The 24,672-nt window shown below is 44.6% G+C and overlaps 1 protein-coding gene across 1 annotated transcript in view; it reads right to left on the bottom strand.

Annotated features, from left to right (window-relative positions):
- The window catches only part of vstm2la (V-set and transmembrane domain containing 2 like a), a gene marked incomplete at both ends in the record, with an annotated part of 117,230 nt that extends 101,770 nt beyond the window's left edge, over positions 1-15,460 (bottom strand). The window contains one exon of the mRNA XM_084333654.1: positions 15,334-15,460. Within this exon, the coding sequence (XP_084189780.1) occupies positions 15,334-15,460 (127 nt within the window). The remainder of the gene's footprint in view (positions 1-15,333) is intronic.
- Between the last annotated feature and the right edge of the window lie 9,212 nt (positions 15,461-24,672).

The following is a 24,672-nucleotide window of genomic DNA, read 5'->3' on the forward strand; positions in this document are numbered from 1 at the left end:
AGAGAGAGAGAAAGAGAGAAAGAGAGAGAGAGAGAGAGAGAGAGAGAGAGAGAGAGAGAGAGAGAGAGAGAGAGAGAGAGAGAGAGAGAGAGAGAGAGAGAGAGAGAGGGGGAGAGGGGATACTGATAACATTGTATGGCCATATATGTCTCCAGTCTACACAGCTGCAGCATCACATTATACACAAATACACTGGTCGTCATTCTCGAACATGTTCGTAAGTACCTTTGTAAATACCTTGGTAAAAAGTTTGTACTAACAAATTTACAAAATTCCTCCTCCGGATACCTGAACGCCTGAAACGGTCTCCGTAAGTGGCCAAAATCATCGCAACTGGGTTCCCATGAATGAAAAACCTCACTCATTCTTAAACTGTAAGCACGTTCTTGTACACCTGAATTTGCATACAAACACGCCCGCCAGCTCCTTTTTTTTTTTTTTTTTTTTTTTGGTCTTTTCCCCCCTCCATTTTCCTCCGATTTTCTCCCATCCCAATGTTAGTCGTATGCCAATTCCCAGTCCCTTCCTGGTCGCTGCGCACTTACCCCCCACAGTCAGATCATCTGGGAGAGGGGAGGCTACCACGTGCTTCCTCCGACACACGTCCAGCCAATCACCGCTTCTTTTCACCTGGCAGCGCGGATTCTCATCGAGAGGGCGTAGCGTGTGGGAGGATCACACTATCCCACTCAAGTCCTATCCGCGCTTAGCAGGCGCCCCGACCGAACTGTAGGAGTCGCTGTTTACAACGACCCGGACCCACCCCGCCAGCTTCTCCCACCCTCTAATACAGCCAATTGTATTAGTGCAGACGGCCAGCCAAGCTGGTGACAACCCCGGAGCTGTCTCACAGCTCCGGGGTTGGTGACGAACGCAATCTCCGCTCGGCCACCTAACCGCCCCGCCAGCTCCTTATAAGGCGAAGGCCATGTGCAAAATCGCGAGAATGCAGAATAAGTTCGTAAATCGAGTTACGAAGGAATTCCTTGGTAACTTTCACGTATGTCTGTTCGAGAATGAGGAGAGGACCATTGTTAGGTTGGCTACATTTTCCAACAGACTTGAACTGTCTGCTCCTCTATTTAATACGCTTAAAATACTCCCAACATTAGACATGAACACACTTCAAATATGCACTTTTAACTATAAATAAATACATATATATCCGAGATTGCCTCCACACACCCTGTAATGTATACTTTCAGTTCAAATATACACACATATAGTACAAGACATTCAGATGACCGCCCCCTCCCTACTGTCACACCAGTATCTGTTGTGCAAGAGACAGAGCACGCAGAATGCACACAACTGAAAATAGTTCCCAAAATTCCAATACAAACAAAGAGCAGAGAGAAGGGGCAGAGAGAAGGGGCAGAGAGAAGGGGCAGAGAGAAGGGGCAGAGAGAAGGGGCAGAGAGAAGGGGCAGAGAGAAGGGGCAGAGAGAAGGGGCAGAGAGAAGGGGCAGAGAGAAGGGGCAGAGAGAGGACATGTCAGAGAGGACAGGTCAGAGAGGACGACACAGAGAGGACATGTCAGAGAGGACAGGTCAGAGAGAGGACAGAGAGGACAGGTCAGAGAGGACAGGTCAGAGAGGACAGGTCAGAGAGGACAGGTCAGAGAGGACAGGTCAGAGAGGACAGGTCAGAGAGGACAGGTCAGAGAGGACAGAGAGAGGACAGATCAGAGAGGACAGATCAGAGAGGACAGGTCAGAGAGGACAGGTCAGAGAGGACAGGTCAGAGAGGACAGATCAGAGAGGACAGGTCAGAGAGGACAGGTCAGAGAGGACAGGTCAGAGAGGACAGGTCAGAGAGGACAGATCAGAGAGAGGACAGATCAGAGAGGACAGGTCAGAGAGGACAGATCAGAGAGGACAGAGAGGACAGATCAGAGAGGACAGGTCAGAGAGGACAGGTCAGAGAGGACAGGTCAGAGAGGACAGGTCAGAGAGGACAGAGAGGACAGGTCAGAGAGGACAGGTCAGAGAGGACAGGTCAGAGAGGACAGGTCAGAGAGGACAGGTCAGAGAGGACAGATCAGAGAGGACAGGTCAGAGAGGACAGGTCAGAGAGGACAGGTCAGAGAGGACAGGTCAGAGAGGACAGATCAGAGAGGACAGGTCAGAGAGGACAGGTCAGAGAGGACAGAGAGGACAGGTCAGAGAGGACAGGTCAGAGAGGACAGGTCAGAGAGGACAGAGAGGTCAGGTCAGAGAGGACAGGTCAGAGAGGACAGGTCAGAGAGGACAGGTCAGAGAGGACGACACAGAGAGGACAGGTCAGAGAGGACAGGTCAGAGAGGACAGATCAGAGAGGACAGGTCAGAGAGGACAGGTCAGAGAGGACAGGTCAGAGAGAGGACAGGTCAGAGAGGACAGGTCAGAGAGGACAGATCAGAGAGGACAGGTCAGAGAGGACAGGTCAGAGAGGACAGGTCAGAGAGAGGACAGGTCAGAGAGGACAGGTCAGAGAGGACAGGTGAGAGAGGACAGATCAGAGAGGACAGATCAGAGAGGACAGGTCAGAGAGGACAGATCAGAGAGGACAGGTCAGAGAGGACAGGTCAGAGAGAGGACAGATCAGAGAGGACAGATCAGAGAGGACAGGTCAGAGAGGACAGATCAGAGAGGACAGATCAGAGAGGACAGATCAGAGAGGACAGGTCAGAGAGGACAGATCAGAGAGGACAGATCAGAGAGGACAGATCAGAGAGGACAGATCAGAGAGGACAGGTCAGAGAGGACAGGTCAGAGAGAGGACAGGTCAGAGAGGACAGAGAGGACAGGTCAGAGAGGACAGGTCAGAGAGGACAGAGAGGACAGGTCAGAGAGGACAGGTCAGAGAGGACAGGTCAGAGAGAGGACAGGTCAGAGAGGACAGATCAGAGAGGACAGATCAGAGAGGACAGATCAGAGAGGACAGGTCAGAGAGGACAGGTCAGAGAGGACAGGTCAGAGAGGACAGAGAGAGGACAGATCAGAGAGGACGACACAGAGAGGACAGGTCAGAGAGGACAGGTCAGAGAGGACAGGTCAGAGAGAGGTCAGGTCAGAGAGGACAGAGAGAGGACAGGTCAGAGAGGACAGGTCAGAGAGGACAGGTCAGAGAGGACAGGTCAGAGAGGACAGGTCAGAGAGGACAGGTCAGAGAGGACAGGTCAGAGAGGACGACACAGAGAGGACAGATCAGAGAGGACAGATCAGAGAGAGGACAGGTCAGAGAGGACAGGTCAGAGAGAGGACAGGTCAGAGAGGACAGGTCAGAGAGGACAGGTCAGAGAGGACAGATCAGAGAGAGGACAGGTCAGAGAGGACAGGTCAGAGAGAGGACAGGTCAGAGAGGACGACACAGAGAGGACAGGTCAGAGAGGACAGGTCAGAGAGGACAGGTCAGAGAGGACAGAGAGGACAGGTCAGAGAGGACAGGTCAGAGAGGACAGGTCAGAGAGGACAGATCAGAGAGGACAGATCAGAGAGAGGACAGGTCAGAGAGAGGACAGGTCAGAGAGGACAGGTCAGAGAGGACAGAGAGGACAGGTCAGAGAGGACAGGTCAGAGAGGACAGATCAGAGAGGACAGATCAGAGAGGACAGATCAGAGAGGACAGGTCAGAGAGGACAGGTCAGAGAGGACAGATCAGAGAGAGGACAGGTGAGAGAGAGGACAGGTCAGAGAGAGGACAGGTCAGAGAGAGGACAGATCAGAGAGGACAGGTCAGAGAGGACAGGTCAGAGAGGACAGGTCAGAGAGGACAGGTCAGAGAGGACAGGTCAGAGAGGACAGAGAGGACAGGTCAGAGAGGACAGGTCAGAGAGGACAGAGAGGACAGGTCAGAGAGGACAGGTCAGAGAGGACAGATCAGAGAGAGGACAGGTGAGAGAGGACAGGTCAGAGAGGACAGGTCAGAGAGGACAGGTCAGAGAGGACAGGTCAGAGAGGACAGGTCAGAGAGGACAGATCAGAGAGGACAGAGAGAGGACAGATCAGAGAGGACAGAGAGAGGACAGATCAGAGAGGACGACACAGAGAGGACAGGTCAGAGAGGACAGGTCAGAGAGGACAGGTCAGAGAGGACAGATCAGAGAGGACAGGTCAGAGAGGACAGGTCAGAGAGGACAGGTCAGAGAGGACAGATCAGAGAGGACAGAGAGAGGACAGATCAGAGAGGACAGGTCAGAGAGGACGACACAGAGAGGACAGGTCAGAGAGGACAGGTCAGAGAGAGGACAGGTCAGAGAGGACAGAGAGAGGACAGGTCAGAGAGGACAGGTCAGAGAGGACAGGTCAGAGAGGACAGGTCAGAGAGGACAGATCAGAGAGGACAGGTCAGAGAGGACAGGTCAGAGAGGACAGAGAGAGGACAGATCAGAGAGGACAGGTCAGAGAGGACAGGTCAGAGAGGACAGGTCAGAGAGGACAGATCAGAGAGGACAGATCAGAGAGGACAGGTCAGAGAGGACAGGTCAGAGAGAGGACAGGTCAGAGAGAGGACAGGTCAGAGAGAGGACAGGTCAGAGAGGACAGGTCAGAGAGGACAGGTCAGAGAGGACAGGTCAGAGAGGACAGATCAGAGAGAGGACAGGTGAGAGAGGACAGGTCAGAGAGGACAGGTCAGAGAGGACAGGTCAGAGAGGACAGGTCAGAGAGGACAGGTCAGAGAGGACAGGTCAGAGAGGACAGATCAGAGAGAGGACAGGTGAGAGAGGACAGGTGAGAGAGGACAGGTCAGAGAGGACAGGTCAGAGAGGACAGGTCAGAGAGGACAGGTCAGAGAGAGGACAGGTCAGAGAGAGGACAGGTCAGAGAGAGGACAGGTCAGAGAGGACAGGTCAGAGAGGACAGGTCAGAGAGGACAGGTCAGAGAGGACGACACAGAGAGGACAGGTCAGAGAGAGGACAGGTCAGAGAGGACAGATCAGAGAGGACAGGTCAGAGAGGACAGGTCAGAGAGGACAGATAGGACAGGTCAGAGAGGACAGGTCAGAGAGAGGACAGGGCAGAGAGGACAGGTCAGAGAGGACAGGTCAGAGAGGACGACACAGAGAGGACAGATCAGAGAGGACAGGTCAGAGAGGACAGGTCAGAGAGGACAGGTCAGAGAGGACAGGTCAGAGAGGACAGAGAGGACAGGTCAGAGAGGACAGAGAGGACAGGTCAGAGAGGACAGGTCAGAGAGAGGACAGGGCAGAGAGGACAGGTCAGAGAGGACAGATCAGAGAGGACAGGTCAGAGAGGACAGATCAGAGAGGACAGGTCAGAGAGGACAGGTCAGAGAGGACAGAGAGGACAGGTCAGAGAGGACGACACAGAGAGGACGACACAGAGAGAGGACAGGTCAGAGAGAGGACAGGTCAGAGAGGACAGGTCAGAGAGAGGGGGCAGATAGGATGGGGAGAAAATATGAGACAGAGAGGACAGGTGAGAGAGAGGAGGCAGTGAATAAGGGGCAGAGGGAAGGGGCAGAGAGAAGGGGCAGAGAGAAGGGGCAGAGAGAAGGGGCAGAGAGAAGGGGCAGAGGGAAGGGGCAGAGAGAAGGGGCAGAGAGAAGGGGCAGAGAGAAGGGGCAGAGAGAAGGGGCAGAGGGAAGGGGCAGAGAGAAGGGGCAGAGAGAAGGGGCAGAGGGAAGGGGCAGAGAGAAGGGGCAGAGAGAAGGGGCAGAGAGAAGGGGCAGAGAGAAGGGGCAGAGAGAAGGGGCAGAGAGAAGGGGCAGAGAGAAGGGGCAGAGAGAAGTGGCCTTGACAGGATATATCATAAACCAAATTTGAAACCAAGTGTTTCCCCGACTACGGTGACAACCAGACGTCCTTGCCTGTTTTCCGGGGGCATTCCTCGGACAGTTGCATGTCTAGATTTATCTTACATTTTTATTAAAATGACTTGAAAGCCGCCCCCCTTAGCCAAGTTGTGGTCATAAATAAACGTGCAGAGTCTAGCCAGATACTCAAGGAGACTATCACATTTCACGGACAACCATAAATGTTCCAAATCGGGTCACATTTAGCTGGACTTCACCAGGTCATTATTCCACCAACTCAGGTAAATGTTAGAATTATTGTGTTAATTATTATTATATAAGCCATATATTCTCTCTAAAGTCATATTGCCAATACATTCCTTAACCTCACCCCTCTTCTTGGTGTCTATCACTTCTCTAATGAGAATCAACACAAGCTGCTGAGGGTGAAACAGGACTTAGGCGGTCATAGAGGGAGCAGGGAGAGAGTGATAGAGACAGAGAGAGATAAAGAGAGAGAGAGAGAGAGAGAGAGAGAGAGAGAGAGAGAGAGAGAGAGAGAGAGAGAGAGAGAGAGAGAGAGAGAGAGAGAGAGAGAGTGAGGGTGTCTGTCTGACTGTGGCAGATGAGACAGGATCCCAAGCTGCTGTTGATTGTTTGCCAGCGACGCTGCTCCTTTCTTTAAATGTATTTCTTTGGTACTTTGAGCCACAAACCTTGTTCCATTTAGCTCCATTGTACTGGAGTAACGGCAGACATATTTACGACAGACATCTCCAAAACTAGTCTAATCACACCAAAACTAAAGGGAACCTTTTTTTTTTGGTGAACTGCCCCTTTAATAATAAAGTGGAATGTAAGTGAAGACAGTGAGTTTTTTTTATGTGACAACTGCTCCTCTCCAGAACAAGCAGATTGTGCAGAAGACACTATTTTCATAAAGACGGTTCAGGTTTAAAAGGGAAACACTTTGAATACAGAGGCTAATTCACATTCATACAGGGGGGGGAAAACAACGTTTCAGTCAACAGACTTTGAAGTTAACGGCTATTTTCAGACTGTTGCGTATAATGTAGTTACATATGTCAGGTTGCATTATGTGTTATTTGTAAATATTAGGAAAATCAAGCTGTTTCTCTTTCATTACTTCCCCCTCGGCCGTTTCATCTTTCTGCTCTCTGTGCCGATTTCCATAACGCTTTGATTTAATTAAAACTCCAAAGTGGGTCACAGGTCTATTGCTAATTCACATTTATGTGGAAAAATAAAAGTTTCAGTCAACAGACTTCCAGCGGGAGACAGAACTCTGTTTTTTTTGGGCTTTTCATATTCCAGGCAGCAACTAAAGGAAGCTAGGAATCAAGCAGACCTCTAGGAATCAAGCAGACCTCTAGTGAACTGCAGACATAATTTCTAACTAACTGCAGACACGATTTCTAACTAACTGCAGACGCAATTTCTAACTAACTGCAGACACTATTTCTAACTAACTGCAGACACGATTTCTAACTAACTAACTGCAGACACTATTTCTAACTAACTGCAGACACTATTTCTAACTAACTGCAGACGCTATTTCTAACTAACTGCAGACGCAATTTCTAACTAACTGCAGACACTATTTCTAACTAACTGCAGACACTATTTCTAACTAACTGCAGACACTATTTCTAACTAACTGCAGACACTATTTCTAACTGCAGACACTATTTCTAACTAACTGCAGACGCTATTTCTAACTAACTGCAGACACTATTTCTAACTAACTGCAGACGCTATTTCTAACTAACTGCATACGCTATTTCCTCAACTGTTTTCAACCGTTAGGAGGCCCACCTTGAGGAAAGTTGAAGAAATGGTTGAGGAAATAGTGTCTGCAGTTCGCTAGAGGTCTGCTCTCCTCTCTTTGACGTCACCCAGAAGAATTTCTCTGGGTGCCGAATGCCGATGTGGCTGAGCTCTCGAGACACAGAACACGTTGGTCAGTTACATGTCCCATTATCGTATTTCCCCTTCACAGTGGATTCTACATTTTTCAAATAGCTGGCATCTCATTTGGGCAGATATCCCATTTTATTGGATGGTAGTCAAGCCAGCCTGGTAATCACAGACTTTTTGGTCTTTGTAGTAGTATCTGAACCATGGGGCATCTTGATTGGCTGGGTGTAGACCAACGGCAGAGTGCCTGTGTCTGTTTTCTATTGTTCCCCCACTGCACTCAACTGCAACCCACAGACTGTCGGCCATACTGAGTGTATTACTCTGAGGCCAATTCTGGTATTCTGTCAAGAGAGAGATTGTTGTTTTGGCAGTCAGGGTCAGCTTGGCCAGGAAGCACAAGTGTTATTTTTAGGAATAAGTTGCGTTTGAAGCCCTGTAAGTCCAGTGTTGCTCTGTGTAGCTAAACAGCTGAAGCAAGATGACCAAGGTCAGGGGTTCAATTCGCACTGGGGCCTCCCATACTTAAGATCTGTAAAGGCGCTTTGGATAAACTCCATCGATCAAGTGGAATATAGAAATATATCTCCTTCTATCACACGCTGGCTGCTAGATGTTTGGTTTCCTGCATGAGAGACCTGAATTTTAATCTATTTCAAATGACGATGTTTGGCTTCAGAGATGCATCTGTTATCGCGAGAGTGGGTAGAAATGGATTTGGACTAATAGGATTAAGTCACTTAATGTTTATAACCTTGTATTGCATAATTATTCACAACATCACTGAGAAAGACATTCTATACAATAAAACCAATAAGCTAAATGTTATGCACAATTTGCACATTTCCTTGAGCTCTGCTCCAGGCCTCTCTGCCTCTCATTAGAGGATTTGAAGGGTTTTATTTCAAATTATATCTGTCTTTGGAATAAAAAAAACATTTACTTCACTGGACTTTTTGAGTTACGCGTTGATCAATGATAGGAAGATAGTTTCATTCTCAAAAATACAACTGGTCCGTAAGCAATACACCATATAATTGTATATATTCTTGATAATGAGTGGTCATTTCATGTTAGGAATAATTTTCGAGGTAGAATAGGTAGAATTCTTTTCAGGTTTTTGGATCTCATTTGGGGGAAAAACTGTTCTCATTAAAATGGTATCTCCTCAGGGAAGTTGCAGTATTTGCTCAGTCTAATAGTCTATTTTCCCTTAATAGATTAATTAAGGCGATTGGTTTTCTAGAGTAGAGTCCTTGGTGGATATCTCTCGCCTAATGAGATGTTAATTGATAAGTAACAATGGCCCCAAACACAGTGTTAGCCTATTCCAATTGCCAAATTACAAATTAAGACATTTTCTTTCATTACTTTCTCCTCTTCTTGACTTGACTCATCTGCCTTCTATTCGCTGGTTTCTTCACCTCATCGGGTTCTTAAATCTGTGCTACATTATTATCACTTAAAGGTGCTAAAGGTAACATTCAGCCACTAGATGTCACACAAGAGCACCGGCATGTTATTTATCCAATCAGGTGCATTCAATGGGAAGTAGGGCATGGACACATGTAAACAACAACATACATTTTGGACCCACAAATAATCTTTCAATGATAAATTCATTAATCAATACTTTTTTTGGGGGGGGGGGGGGGGGGGGGGAGGAGCAATAATTTTATTCTGCACCTTTGGATGTATTATTATAAAATTAAATGTAATGATTACTCTATAGCACCTTTAATAATACATTAAGTTACAGTATACAAAGGGAAGCTACTGTATACATTTAATTTACAGCATACATTATGCTGTATAGTGTAGAGATGTCAACTCAAAAATGTTAATTAAAACCTGGACTGGCTGGTATATGGGCAAGGCTAAAGGCACTGAGGTACTCTTGAGCAAGGCACTCCAATCCACAACAGCAGGGGAGTCAGTTGGCCGGTTGACAACAGTAGAAGTCTGGTCGTACTGGATAGATCCATGGTGTTTAATGTGTGTAGCTGTGTGAATGTGAAGCAGGGCATTTCTGAGAATGTGTGCTCGGTCAACCTTCACTGGATAAATGAGCACGCAAGCATCCAAGGTGCCCAGCCCTCATAGGCTCACAACACACTACATATAAATACAATGCAGTCAGTGGTTTGCAACGGTTTGTGTTACCTGGTACATAAACTCCATTTGACACATACAAGATGTTCTGTCTGTTCTCCCTATGCCTATCTAACCCTAACTAACCTTACTGTCATGCACTTGTCCTAATAAACTAACATACACTGTAGCACTCAACACTTTGATGAACATCATACAATGGCATGCAAATTTATTGATTCTGATTGGCTAACACAGTCAAGTTAGACGTTGTTATTTCGTATAACACACTCCACGTGACCCCAGATCCCTCCCACAACCGATATTTCTTTTTCTGAATGAGACTGAATGAATCCGCCATAGATAGACAAATGGAAGTATGAATATATTTTGAACTAATCCTCCAAAAAAGATACAGGAATATGTTCGTTACACATATGTTGGATTATGTAATTGGTTTGTCATGACCCATTGTCAAAACAATAATAAATCGCGGGATTTATATGAAGTTTGTTGTTAGATGGCATGCTTTGTAGCACCTCCCTCTGCTTCAAAAGGACACTGTCACACGAAGCGATTTCACTGGATGTCCCGGACACAATGGAAGTATGGATATATTCGTAACGAATAATTGAAGTATTTAAGACAGCCCATTTATAGTTGACCCTTTTGGTAGAATAGAATGCTCAATATTTGTGTAGCTACGGCTGGATGTTGCCAATGTTCTCTGTGATCATACAATTGCCTCAAGTCACTTTCCTGTGTCCAGTTCTTGCTGCAACTACAGTATTATAGCAAAAGTCTACTAAGTTGAATAGATTAATTCACTTTCCTGATTTTCCTGATATTGACCAAGTCCCACATCAGAGCTGATTAGAGTTGGGGCGATGTGCTCCGTGTTCGGATCGTCCTCTTGCCACCCGGTGAGATTGTAATAGCCGATGCTGTCGACCATTTCTTCTCGTCATGCAGCGGTGGAACATCACGATTGATAAGATGACTCTCTCTGAGAGACTCTCTCTGAGTGGTTGTCTCATAGTGTTGACCAAGGTGGTGGATGTCTCGGGGTCTTGGCCAAGATTGCAGTGACTGTTCTACGTGCACCACCGAGGCCATGGATCAGCTTCTTACCGTCTTCTGTCCGTGGTCTGTCAACGTGGTTTAGAGTTCATTGCTGGGTTAAGAACTTCTATTCTATTCACATAATATGCTTACTACTCTATTCATATATGCTTACCACTTGTATCTATTGCTATGTCCGCCCATCACAATCACGCAAACTGTCTAACGCCTGTCCCGTCTCCCTGTCTCCGGCTGTCTCGTAGTGATGACCGGAGTGTTGGACGTCCCGTGATGATGACCGGGAGGATGCAACCCTCTCTGCGCCGCCCCCTTGCCTCAAATAGATCCGCCATCAGCTCTATTTTTATCTTTCAAAATGTTCAGTTGCTATTGCATGCACTTATCTGTGTTTCATTACACATATGAGTGCATACTTACCAACTGTTTCGCCTGTTTTATTGCAACACTACTATCACCGACATCTAAGAAGGGAGATCCCCCCTTGAACGGCCCTTCTAAGGTTTCTCTCCTCCACATTGCCTGTGGTGCATTTTCCCCTATTGCTAGGTTTTAGTGAGTTTTTCCTTACCTTCGCATGGGGTATGTCTGGGAGTGTTGCATTTATTTAATTTATTTAAAAAAAATTGGACTTTATGTTTTGTTTTGTTGGTGTTTGTTTGTTTTGTTGTGATGTTTCTTCTTGACTTGTTTAAAGAAGACGTGTCCGGCCCATGGGGACATTAAGGTGTGTTGTCGGGCCTTACAAATACATTTGATTTGATTTGATTTGATTTATGACAGACATCCTTTTATTCATAATGGTGATAGAACTCCTGTAGTGAGTTTGTGTCCATATGATTTGATCAGTTGGGATGAACTCCTGCTGCTCCAGTCTGCAGTTATCTGTGCTCAGCATCAAGCAATGACACAGAGAGGAGAAACGGAGAGATACAGACATCGAGAGCAAGGCACCTAAATACTAACTAATATCAATTTTGAATTCAATCACATCACGTTTAACACAAAGCCTATTTAACAGCACGGGTCTCTGCTTAAATGCCAGTCAGATGTTTGGACTCAAAAGACCAACATTTCATCACAACATTGTGCAATTGGCGATCGCTCTGAAGGTCGTCGATCCCCGAAGTCATCGTCCGTTGGCACAACCCTAGCGCTGATCCCTCGTAGTTAATTTAACTCCTGCTCAGTACAGTGGCAGATTATATTTCATAGTCATCTAACTACACAGTAGGGCTGAACGATTTATCGATTTTAAATCGAAATCGCGATTTGAAATTATGCAATTAGCAAATCGCAAAAAAAATTAAATATCGCATTTTTTTTTAAATTTATTTAACCAGGAAGTCCCATTGAGATACAAGATCTCCTTTGCAAGTTGTTGTTATTGTTGTAGGAACGGTTTGGGAGAGGGAGGTAAGGGGTTTTAGATTGTGTGTTGTGAAGTTTAGACTTCAGAGAGGGAGAGTAAAGTACAGAAAAAGGGTACCGTTGGGTACCAGTATCGATTCCCAGGTAAAAAGAAACATTTTCAGGCTCGGTGTCCCGAACAGACCCACAGCGTAGGCCAGATGCAAGCCGCATTTTACAATAAACCTCTGTGGGGCTGCTTAAAAAAGATTATAATTATAATCGCAAATTTTATCGCAATCGCAATATCTGTCCGAAAAATCGCAATTAGATTATTTCCCAAAATTAAAATGCTGCTAAATAACATTCTAAACCTTAGAAATGGACAAATACCTACCATATTCATATAGTTTGGTTAACATTAAACTCTTAACATCTCAAAACTCTTACAAGGCACTTTTAACCCTTTCAAGGGCGCAATCTCACATGTGGGAAATTATTTTGAGAGGATTTTGAGTTGCAGAATTCCAAGATCGCAATCCGAGAAAAAAAAAATCAGAAATGTACACCTGAAAGTAGGGATACCACTTATTGATACCACTGCCGATATTGATTCAAAGTCCTGCACTGTCAGTATTCTGCTTTCAAATGGTCATTCAATACTAAACCCATCTACGCTCTATAAATCACAGTCAGACAGTATAGGTGTGCTCCCCCCCCCCCCCCACTTCTAAAAATAGCATTACGACAACGGCGATAGCGCTAGTTTGGCCTGGTACTGGACCGGTATTCGATACTGGTGTCAGTATGGCAGTACATCCGTATACCTGAAAAGTTTAGAGGAGGCATGGACTTGGCAGGAGTTTTAAAGGATCTAAAACTATTCAGTCACCCCAAAGGGCATGGAGGCACTTAGGCCCTGCCGGCAATCACCCGTCACTGCTCCTCTTCTCCTCACTCACTCCATCTCTACACCCTATGCCAACTTCAGTCTCTGCCTGCCTGTGCTCGGAGGGCCACCCATCTGCCAGCCTGACATCTGTGGATATGAGAGAGGGGCCCCCGGATCCCGGACCATAGAGGCGCTGCTGTCTGTCTCACACACACACAGTGACACACACACACACACACACACACGCACATGCACGCACACGCGCACACACACACACACACATGCACACACACACACACGCACACACTAACACTACAAAATGGGAAGCTTATATAGGCTATAATATAGGTTTAGGTGCCAGGAACCCAGGAGTAATGAGATGTTCCAACGTGGTCGATAGAACTAACCCAGACTGAATCACCTGCTCCAACGTGGTCGATAGAACTAACCCAGACTGAATCACCTGTTCCAACGTGGTCGATAGAACTAACCCAGACTGAATCACCTGTTCCAACGTGGTCGATAGAACTAACCCAGACTGAATCACCTGTTCCAACGTGGTCGATAGAACTATAGCCAGACTGAATCACCTGTTCCAACGTGGTCGATAGAACTAACCCAGACTGAATCACCTGTTCCAACGTGGTCGATAGAACTAACCCAGACTGAATCACCTGTTCCAACGTGGTCGATAGAACTATAGCCAGACTGAATCACCTGTTCCAACGTGGTCGATAGAACTAACCCAGACTAAATCATGTGCAGCACGGAATTTGAGGCACTGAAATCACGAGGATCCCGACACCTGTACTGTACGCAGCGTGTTGCAACCATATAGCTGATCTGAGAGACTGTCCTCCTGGTTGCAGGTTTTGAGAGGCAGGTCAGAGGGAACAGAGCAAGAGGTAAGGCTGTGTTCTCTGACAGAACGAGAGATGCCATTCACCAAGTTTAAACTGGCGATTCAGTGTTTGTATGGTATACATTTTATTAAAAGTAGCGATATTGGCACCATTTAGGAACCTAATCGGATCAGAATCGAATAAATTCAAGCAATACCCAAGCCTCGCTATTAATCTTGAATTCAGGCTAAACTGTGTCTTACTACAGGCAGATCATTTGACTGGAAATGTCAATTGTTTCAGGAATGTGATGATGTGGGGGGAAAGTGAAGCGTTTTTTGTTCTTCTCATTTCCACTATTGTTTTATTGATGTCGGTGACATTTCACGAGAACCTGAACAATTATCAGTAGGAGTAGAACCACGATCTCTCACTGAAAAGATCTTCGAATAAATAATAGAAGATAGAAATCATTAATTAAGCGTGAGGAAAAGGGCAGATTTGATCAGACGCAGCAGGGTAGAGCACCAGCAGCCGCTTGTATGATGAGGAGGATGTGAAATCAGTCCGACTTGTTTACTATGGGTACATTTTAGACAAAATGACAACTCACTATATACTACACCATCATTAAAAGGTAACTGACTGTCCACTGATCAAAGGAGAGGAAAGAACGAGACCAAGTGAGGATTGCAGTACTGAATTAACTGAATAACCCGCTATATACATAGCACCTATAGAATATAGCGAAGCCTTACCATCACGGCTGTTACATCACTGGATGTATAGCTACTTAACCAGTGTTACATACATTATACATGAGGGGGTTTGCAAATTGAGTGACACAATAGCCCTCCTTTTCATGAATTACAATTACTATATTAAAACAACAGGATGGAGAGATCATATAAATAACGAGTGAGTACAAATCTAAATCAAATAATAAAAAAAAAAGCGTTACATCCAGTGGAATGAATGATTTCAACGTCATTTGATTTACGTTGATCTAAATGAATTATTTTTTTTCCCCTTCGAATGTCAACGGCTTATAATATGCACCTGACAACAAAAGACAGTTACCCCAAAAGCACACGACTCATTCATACTACAGAATAAATCACTACGCCTATAATAAGTATGGTCAATGGAGAGGGATGGCGGGGGGGGGGGGGGACCAAAACATTTACATTAATATATCAACCTCTCGACCTTTTTTTTTTTTTTTTTTACATTGATTGCATATTATGTACATGCTCAGCCTATAAGTGGCTCAGACAATTACTCTCATCTTCTCTAACCTCGTTCCCAGCTTTATCTCGTGAGATACATCTTCTCCTCTGTGCTACAATTGAACAACACTACCAAAATAAATATCACTGGAGAGACGGCAGATTGAACACCTACCGTTGCCGGCTACGTGGTTGTGTATCTCGGCGTGCCCAGCTTGCCTGGAGGCGGCGGAGGAGGCACTAAGTTGGAGGTAGAGTCCCATGCAGTGTAAAGTCCCCAGCAGCACCGCGAACGCTCCCATCTCTGGTCGCTTCTTCTTGTATAGGTTCCAGTATTTCTTTCGCTCTCTTATCTCTCTCACATCGGGTGGAGAGTTCAAAAGATTAATTCCAGGTGACTTGGCTTGAGCGAGGTTGGGTGATGATGTCTGTCGGACAACAAAAGACGCAGCAGGTCGTAGTAGATAAGGAAAGCGAACAGATGCTGCGGCTTTTCCCCGTTTAGTGTCAAAGCGGAGACACTGCTCGCCTCCTCGGTGTTACAGTCGGGCTCTGGATGCGGCGGAGGGAGATCTTTCAGAGGGAGGAGTGCCGTGGCTTGCGGTGGGGAATATCAATTAAGCGGAATGATACGAAAGCGGGTGATTTATTCATTAAACTTTTACAAGGCTGTGACTGAGTCTTAAAGCTAAACACGCATCTATCTTCGACAAACAACACGCCTATTAGTATTAATAAGCGCTGCGCAATACACACCGGGTGACTGTGAGAGAACACAACCCTTATGAATAATGACAAAAACATGGATGCGTGTGAATAATGCCTCGTGACGATCAACTGGTTTATTATTATTATTCAATTTCAACCCATCTTTATTTCAACTCGATAATTCATTGAGGACAAGCCCTCGTCGAATAAATACATTTAAAAAAAAGACAATAGACATAATTAATAATGCAAAAACAACTGCGGGTTATGGTGGTATGATTGGTAATTACAGAGTTAAATTGACCAAATGATACAAACATATTGAGTCTTAGTTTGTTGTATTGTGCTCCTGTGTCAGGAGCACAGAAGGGAAAGGCAGATTCCCCAAGTTCAGTACAGACTCTATAGTTGCTTTGAGTATAAGCCAATCATGTATGGGACCAGATGTCCACTCCAATAGCCCAAGTGAGATAATTTGGGCAATCTCCAATTATGGCTTTATATAGAAACAGGTGCCAATGTAACTATCTTACAAAGTGTGGCAATGAAGAGGTGGGCACACTGAACATTCTTCTACAAGTAATTGGTAATTGGCTATATTGTTATACCAACATGATGGTTATATGTTTATTTTCTGGAACCATCATAAAACAAAGAGGCGTATAATAACCACTGGTATTTGTCTTTCGTGCATAATCTGAATTTGGAAAGTGCACCAACTAAACTTCCTGCTATATCTTTAAACTGAAAACCGATTATCTGCTGAACTGTGGTCGTTTAGGACCACGATTTCGAACCTTCCTGGTACATTGTACAATTGTTTTAATTTATTGTATCTATCTTTTTATCTGTATTTTGCCTGTATTTTTATTTTTTATTTATGTCTATTTTTTCGTTGTGTAGTTGTTATATTTTAAAGATATATAAACGTTTTTCTTACCTTTACATGCATTTGTTTTTATTGTGTATTGTGATGCACTGTAAGCTTGACGCAATTGAAAATGAGGATGACCTCGGGTGTAAATAAATAAAGGTTTGAATGAAGCCAAAGCCGTATAGTGTGAAGTGAAAAATATACTGTTGAATACAACATTGTAATTAATAGTTGGTTAATAGTGTCTAAAATGTTATATGTTCCCCCTATTAACCTGCACAACAATCTGCCGAATCAGTTTTGTGTCTAAATAATATTTATTTAATATTTATCAGCAACCACTGATGTGATGTAGTGGTTTTATCAGCAACCCGCTCTCAATGTCGAAGCGTTTCAGCACCACGGACAGCAACAGCTGGTGAGTTATGAGTGATGCTTTATAGGCTACAAATCAACAATGACACATCCGCCATAAACATAATCAAGAGATGTCCGCTCTGACAAAACGACTAGAGTGATTACTGTCACGAAAGTAAATCTTTGTCATGAAAGTAAATCATTGAATGTTGGACATATTAAGTCATCGCTTAGTCACCCTGGTATTTTGATGACGCAATCATGAAACACTGCGTAGGCTAAGCATGAATACGTGCGACATCCATTCCAATATCATGGATGGGTGTCTAAAATAGAAAACCGTTATATGAAATTGCCAATAGTCTTTGTAGCTTGTTTTTGCTGTAAGTACACCACATTGGGTGGTTTACTGTGTGTGCAACAAAAAACACACATACTTTATTAATATAACGGGCCAAGTCTACTGTTGGTTGGATCAGGATGACACGCTGTTCATTAACATGGAAACACTAAACGTTGCATCTCAGAACCATCTGTTCAGCACCACGGACAGCGACACTAACCAGTTGGAATAGCTCGTGGCAGGCCTGGTTGTTCCTGCAGTGATGAGCATGAATTAGCTCCAGCATAAAGCTCACAATATATAACCCGATTGATCCATCCAACCATCTCATTACAGTCAGATATTTGTAGTTATGAAAAATGTACAAACCCACAGATTTACTGCTGCAGACAGGAGCCTGCATGACATCTCAGCCATGGCAAGTGCAATGTTTTCTTCAGGGATTAAACTAACTTTTCTTTGTGTCACGTACCTGGTCACAGTGAGCTCAGAATTGCACTAGGCATTTTACATGTTCTAAAGTAGCTTTGCTATAGTCCAGGTGGAAACATATAGGTCCATGGCGCATAGGGTGGATTTATTTTCTTCTATCCTTGAAGTGTCTATTCTGTCACGTAACAGCTTGGAATAATGTCCCATGGGGTTTATATTGTAACCCTTTATTACACATATCCCCGAAACTAAAGAAAAAGAAAAGAAGAAAATAGCATCCCTTTTGAAGTATACAACAGTCAGAGACAAAGGAATACCTTTTCCCATGCAATTCTGACCCAAACAACAGTATTTGTAAGTATTTGTAAGATTAATATATATCTTGACTCTATTTCAGGACAGAAACAACCAAAAACAAGCAGAAATGGTTTAGATCACATCTATATCTTTCTATTTATTCATAACCTCACACAAGAGCCCACAAGCTCACTTGGTACAGGTGTCAAGGTGCTGGCTACTAAAAAATCCTCATTGAAGATGGCCTTGCAACCAGTGGTTGCCTGCAAAGTACTGTAGTAGTAGGAGTGTGACATCATATGCCAAGGCTCTCTTCAATGTGAAGGTGGTTACGGAGGCGCTTGAATGGTTGTTGATTTCCTGGATGAGAAGAATCTGGAAATACCACAGGAGACCCTCATCAATCTCATCCACTGCTGCAGTCGTGAGAACCTTGATGCCGCTCTGACACCTCACTACTCAAGGTGATTCATCAATACATGGACTATCACAAGGGCCACCTGGGCAAGAGGAGCGTGTTCTTGCTCTTTGTGACGGATCATGCAAGGCTGGTCTTCATTATGGATTTTGCTGTAAAAACCAACAACTTTGAGCTCTTCCATCACTGCAATGGTGCCATGTTAGATCTCATGTTTGCATACGGTGGCCACAACTATGCCAGGTAATGCACTCCTTCTCCTAATACTCAATAACAAATAATTAAGTAGAACTTACCTGTAGCATGAATTTTAATTATCATTCATCCTCTACAGGTACCTGACTTGGTTTGAGGCATTTTCTGACCAACATTGACCTTCCTCCGGGTGCTCTTGACTATCAAGCTAGAAGCCATTGCTGTCACAAGATCTCTAATCCCAGGGACTCTCTCTCAGCGGTGGACAATACCATGGAGGAGGACTTTCATGAAGTTTGCTGAGTCTTCAAGTACTTCAGTGTGTGGACACAATCACAATCACCTCTGTTTAATTAGAGGTTCATATAATGTGTTGGTTGTGATTGTATAATTCCTGTAATAAGCTTTTGGTCACACCAATACAGACACAGTGACCAAAATCTTGAACATTAACTATACATCCCTCTCTGCATTGTAGGTGATCTACTCTGCCTTTTCAACATGTTCTGTGCATACCAGAAGTGGTGCCATACAACCTCTACGAGCTGACTGGAGATATGCAGCATGGTTGATGATCCAGAATTCTAGAAGGCATGGAAGCACCGTGAGGTGGAGCCTGCCCAGATCAAGAAGTCATCCTGGCCATCAGTGGCTTCACCAACCCCTGGAAGATCCCTGACAAAATGTTTCTACTCACTGGCATCTGGGGCTCCTATAGATCCAAAGGTTGAGGTGGCTGAGGTTGCAGGCAGGGCTGCCAAGGAGCAGTTGTTTATCCATGAAAACGTTGTCTCCAAGAAGAAGGGGTTCTTAAACTGAAGAAGATTAAACTTAAGACGATGGATCACTGCAGCAAGAAGGTCACGCTCACATATGCACAGGGCAAGGTGGATATTGTCTCAACTGATTCACAAATGGCTATATCATACTTCATAAAAAAACAAAAAGGTTGACATTGTATTAATGCTACACTTGTTTCTTCATATTCCATTGCAGCTCTTCATGCACCAGGAGCAGAGCAACCTTGCCTGCCAGCTGCTGCTTAAGTCCCAGATGCTGGATATGCCCATCAACCTCCAATCACTTGTGTGTTACCCTGCTCCTCATGCACTTGACTTCCCCAATGTCTTTTTTGCCAAGACAAACAAGGCCACCATCCTTCACTATCTGCTCCAGGACAGGGATGAGGACATGACCTACCCTAAGGACACACTCTTCATAATGGATGGCAGTTCCCTCCTCCACATGATGACCAACCTCCCACCAACCTGTGGAGAGATCTGCATGCAGCTCTTGGACCAACCTGTGGAGAGATCTGCATGCAGCTCTTGGACCATATAATTCCCAAGCACCACTGTAAGTAAGTAGTAAGTAAGTAAGTATTTATTTATAAAGCACCTTTCATACATGTCACGCAGCTCAAAGTGCTGTACACAAACATACGCATATATAAAGCATCACATTAATAAGACAACAGTAATAAAAGTACGGCAATAGGCAAAGCACAGTAAAATAACATTTCAGCAAAAGATCAATACATAAAATTTTAAAACACATAATAATAAAAAACATTTCAATAAGATACTCGCTTTCCCTAAGGCATGGTACACTATTTGTAAGCTAGACTGTATAGGTACGTTTTGAATTTTCCTTTAAAAATGTGTATATGGAGCTGGCGTTTCTGATGTGTGTTGGTAGTGTGTTCCATAGTTTTGGGGCATAGTTGGCAAATGCCATACTTCCGATCCTCTTTTGGTTTCTGGGTGTGTCTAATAAACCTGTAGTGGATGACCGTAGCGTTCTTGAGGGCAGATAACTAACTAGGGAATTTGCTATGTATTTTGGGCCTTGCTCTGCGTCTTCTCCACAGATTGCTACCAGCCGGACTTAATCAAATCACAGGAGGCGAAATGGATGGAACTATCGAAGAGAGAGAGAGAGGCAGCCGAGTCGTCCTCTACCTCCACCAGGCTGTCAAGTGGCGGTACAAGTCCAGCGCGGTGAGGACCCCTGACACAGACAAACGGATGATCATCCTCTACCGTGCCAGCATGACAAACCTCTCCATATACCTCGACCACTGCACTGGCATGCAATCGCAAGCTAACACATGTGTCCAAACCGTCTGAGTTGCTGGGTTCTGAGTACTGTAGCATTCTGCAGATATACTGTGTCTTTTCTGGGGAAGACTGTACCAGCGGTCAACGGAAAGGTGAATCCCTCGAAGAAGCTGCAGAAGAACCCTATAGGTTCCAGAAGGCTTTCAGTCAGCTTGGCTAATTGTGGCAGATGAGCTCCAACAGGAGATGAAGTCCTTCACATGCATTGTGGATGGCCATGGTCGGATGAAGTCAGTTGATGCTGTGGGGGCCAATATGCTGGGTGCTGATAAAGTGCTGAATGCAAACTCCAAAGTAGACCTTGAATGCTTGCCACCCCCCATGGCAGCCCCCATGTACAGTGAGCCAACTTCAGAATCACCTGTTACAAAAGAGCAGACCAGCCAATATTCAAGAGGCCCAACCCCTATGATCAGGGTATGGGCTGGGAGAAGACAATAGATGAGGGGGGTTAGAACCAGTCTGGACGGTTGGACCCATCCTCCCCCCTTCTCTTGTTGAGGTACTGGCCCAAGTGGAGTCAGAAGAGCAAGAAGCTCTTGATAAGGAGGCAGATTATGCAAAAAATAACATGGATGAGGAGGATGGAGAGTACAGGTGTGATGATCAGGAGGAAGAGATAGAGATTGAAGAGATAGACTTTGACAATCTCTCTAGCGATGATGATCATGATGATGATTAGTAGTTTAGGGCACAAAATACAAATACAAAAATAACAATATGTTGTGCCAACAAAGAAGATATCCAGTCAATGATATCCAGTGCATATATGGAAACACCTTTTTATACTGAAATATAACTTTGTTTGAACCTTAATAATAAATATTTCACTGAATTAAATTTTCTTATATAATGTGATCATTTGTTTCTGTAGGAGAAATTAGTCGCTTCACATTTGTCTTCCACTTTTGGCCTTGTTTACACAAAAAAGGGCATAACAGCATGGAGACAATCGTTGTTACAATATTATTTCCAATATTAACGTAAGGGAAAAATAGAGATGTGTAGAACATTTTCAGCTTTTCTTGCTTTCTTGTCCTGAAATATAATCAAGATGTGTTTTAATCAGATTTTCTTTTTACTGAGTTCCTTGGGTGGAAGTAGTTTGGGGAAATATTTTCATTAGTCTCTATATGTTATTAACTCTGTTACAAGCTGGCTCAAGCTTGCAACAAAAAGGGAGACACAGGCACAATTTAACTCTTTAATGGCCATACCTGAGTATAGTCGGGTTATCTCGCCAACGGTTGAGTATACTCAGATTTTGATCCTTTGATCCTTTCCTTTGATCCCTGTTCTATACGGTCAGCCGGAGCCATCTAGGTGTCTATGATTCATCTAACTATGTTGGAATTGCAATGATGATCGAATATCACCAGGTGGCAATATCACCTACCTTTTGAACTCTGATAGAACGGGAACAGGCGAGACAATGAATGAAATGGACTATCAAGACTCGCTCTGAGGGGGAGGAGCTCCTGCAAAGCAATCACTAGCAGATCTGCCTGCCTAAAAACCTATAGTGTCCCGTAAACACGTGTAATTACATATAAATGAGTAATCACGATCGCCGATGGGATCATTGGAATTATTCTTTTTGGAGTACCTCTTGGCTAAGGTAAGGACCCCCTATGTCTATTTCTACCGAACCTGAAACATGTTTCTGTAACGATCACAGTGGCTTACTTTACTGGACATAAATAAACCAAGCTTTTTCTAACGATCGGATTTTCGGGGTAAGACAGGTGTCTAGCAGAGTGTTAAAAAGATAGGAAAGCGCAGCTGGGCTTGTTTCACTTGGCAGCTTGTTTGACTGCTCTGGCCTTGTGAATTACTTGCAAGGGCGGCTTGAAACAAACACAATTCAATCAAATATTTAATTACATTTGCACCAGTGTAGGGGGGGGGGGGTCCTACCCTGCAGTGTTTGTATGTAACGTGTCAACAACTTATTGAAGGCATAAGTCTGCTCTGCTTTCTGGGAGGCAGACAGCTGCTCCTGTCGCGGCGCTGTCCAAGGTGCTGAAATGTCAGCCCAGTCATCCTGTGCCATTTGAGTGCTGGTGGAGAATAACACCTCTTTTAACCTAGGTGGTTGTGATAATACTGATGGAAAGATAGTAGAAACATAATAGAAAAGAACCACAAACGCCACCACTACCCATAGCCACACAGAAGTGTTCAGAATGACACAATGTTCTAGTATTAACGGTTAACCACCCAGTTTATTACTGCACTGAATACCACGGCACTGTGGTCTCCTCTCAGTCCCTTTAGTCCATGGGCCAGACCAGTCAGATATCGGTACCACTCAAGGTGACAAAATTTACATATAATTTTTTTTTAAAGATCTCTGTAGATGATATTATGGTATGATAGCCCTTCCTGAGTGGGTAGCTGTATCATAGTTATCAGCTCATGAAGTATACCCACCCCCTCAGGTAAATTGCATTTCAGATGCTGGTGCATACCCTGCTTTAGACTCACGTAGTAGAGGACATCTGTCAATGTTTCACAATATTGTATTATCATGACTTGATAATTATGATACAGCTACCACTCAGGAAGGGCTATCATACCAAAATATCATCTACAAACATAGATATTTTCAAAAAGTATAAGTAAGCTTTGTCACCTTGAGTGGTACCGAGAACGACAAGTGAAATCTTGGGCTCTGGCCCATGGACTACTTCTCAAAGTGTGCCGCTCGCTGCCTTTGGAAACACTCTGGAGAAGGAAGCCACGGCACAGCGGTGCACTGTGTTCGTACTCAATCATTCGGAAAATACAATTATTCTCCCTCCCCTCAGCTGTGAAATTGCTGTACAACCACTGTTAAACACGCTGCAGTCATAATCACCGATAAGAGATGCACGGGGCGCGCTCTCCCTGCCAATACAATATGCAAATGATCCTCTCCCTCCGTCTCGTTATTGGCCGATATTAGAACTCACCGACAGAGGGGCAGACGTGACAGCTGTCGGGAGACCCCCCTCCCGCCCGCCATGATTACGCCCCGGTAACCGGAGACGCGCCACTGATGGCTGCGGTGAGTGATTGTAGATGCTGCCGCTTCAGTGACTGCGCTGTAAACAAGACATTGGTATGGGCATGATGACGTCCTTCAGATGAGAGCATGCCATTATCTGGCTGGCGTCTGAATCTCAGGCTGGTGGATCGTTTCTCATTTAGGCATCGACGCTGGCTCTTGTATAATAAAACTGACCCAATTTATGAGTTTCCAATCTGTGTGGGGCCTCTTCTGCTACTCTGTCAAGCAGGCAAGTCTGTGGTGATGGAATCATTTAAAGTGTTGTTAATCATTAACAATCACAGGAAGTAAACAGTCGTTATCATGATCAGATATTAATATTATATTATTAGGCAGACTGGCTAAAATCATGTTTCTTGAAAGTCTCCAGTCTGGAGTTGATAAATTGATCTAATTCTGGGAGAGGACCAGTCATTCGGTCTGTCTGGCCTCCTTCTCTCCGACACACTTAAAAATGATCTCAAGTGAGCAAAGTGACTTCAGAGATAAGCAAACACTGGTAAGAGTATAGATTTGTATCACTTATAATAATGTGTTGCGATGTGACAAAAAGAGAGAGCTAGTTGAAGAAAGAATACAATACAACTTTATTGTCTACAGAGGGTGAAACATTGCCTTTGGCTTCACTTTCTTTGTGAGAAAAGCCTTAATTCAAAGTGTGTGTGTGTGTGCGCCTGTGTGCACAGCCTCACAGTGGAAGCATAAAGCAGTTGGGTGA

This window comes from Notolepis coatsorum (assembly GCF_963971535.1).
Source record: "Notolepis coatsorum genome assembly, chromosome: 17".
Taxonomy (NCBI): Eukaryota; Metazoa; Chordata; class Actinopteri; order Aulopiformes; family Paralepididae; genus Notolepis; species Notolepis coatsorum.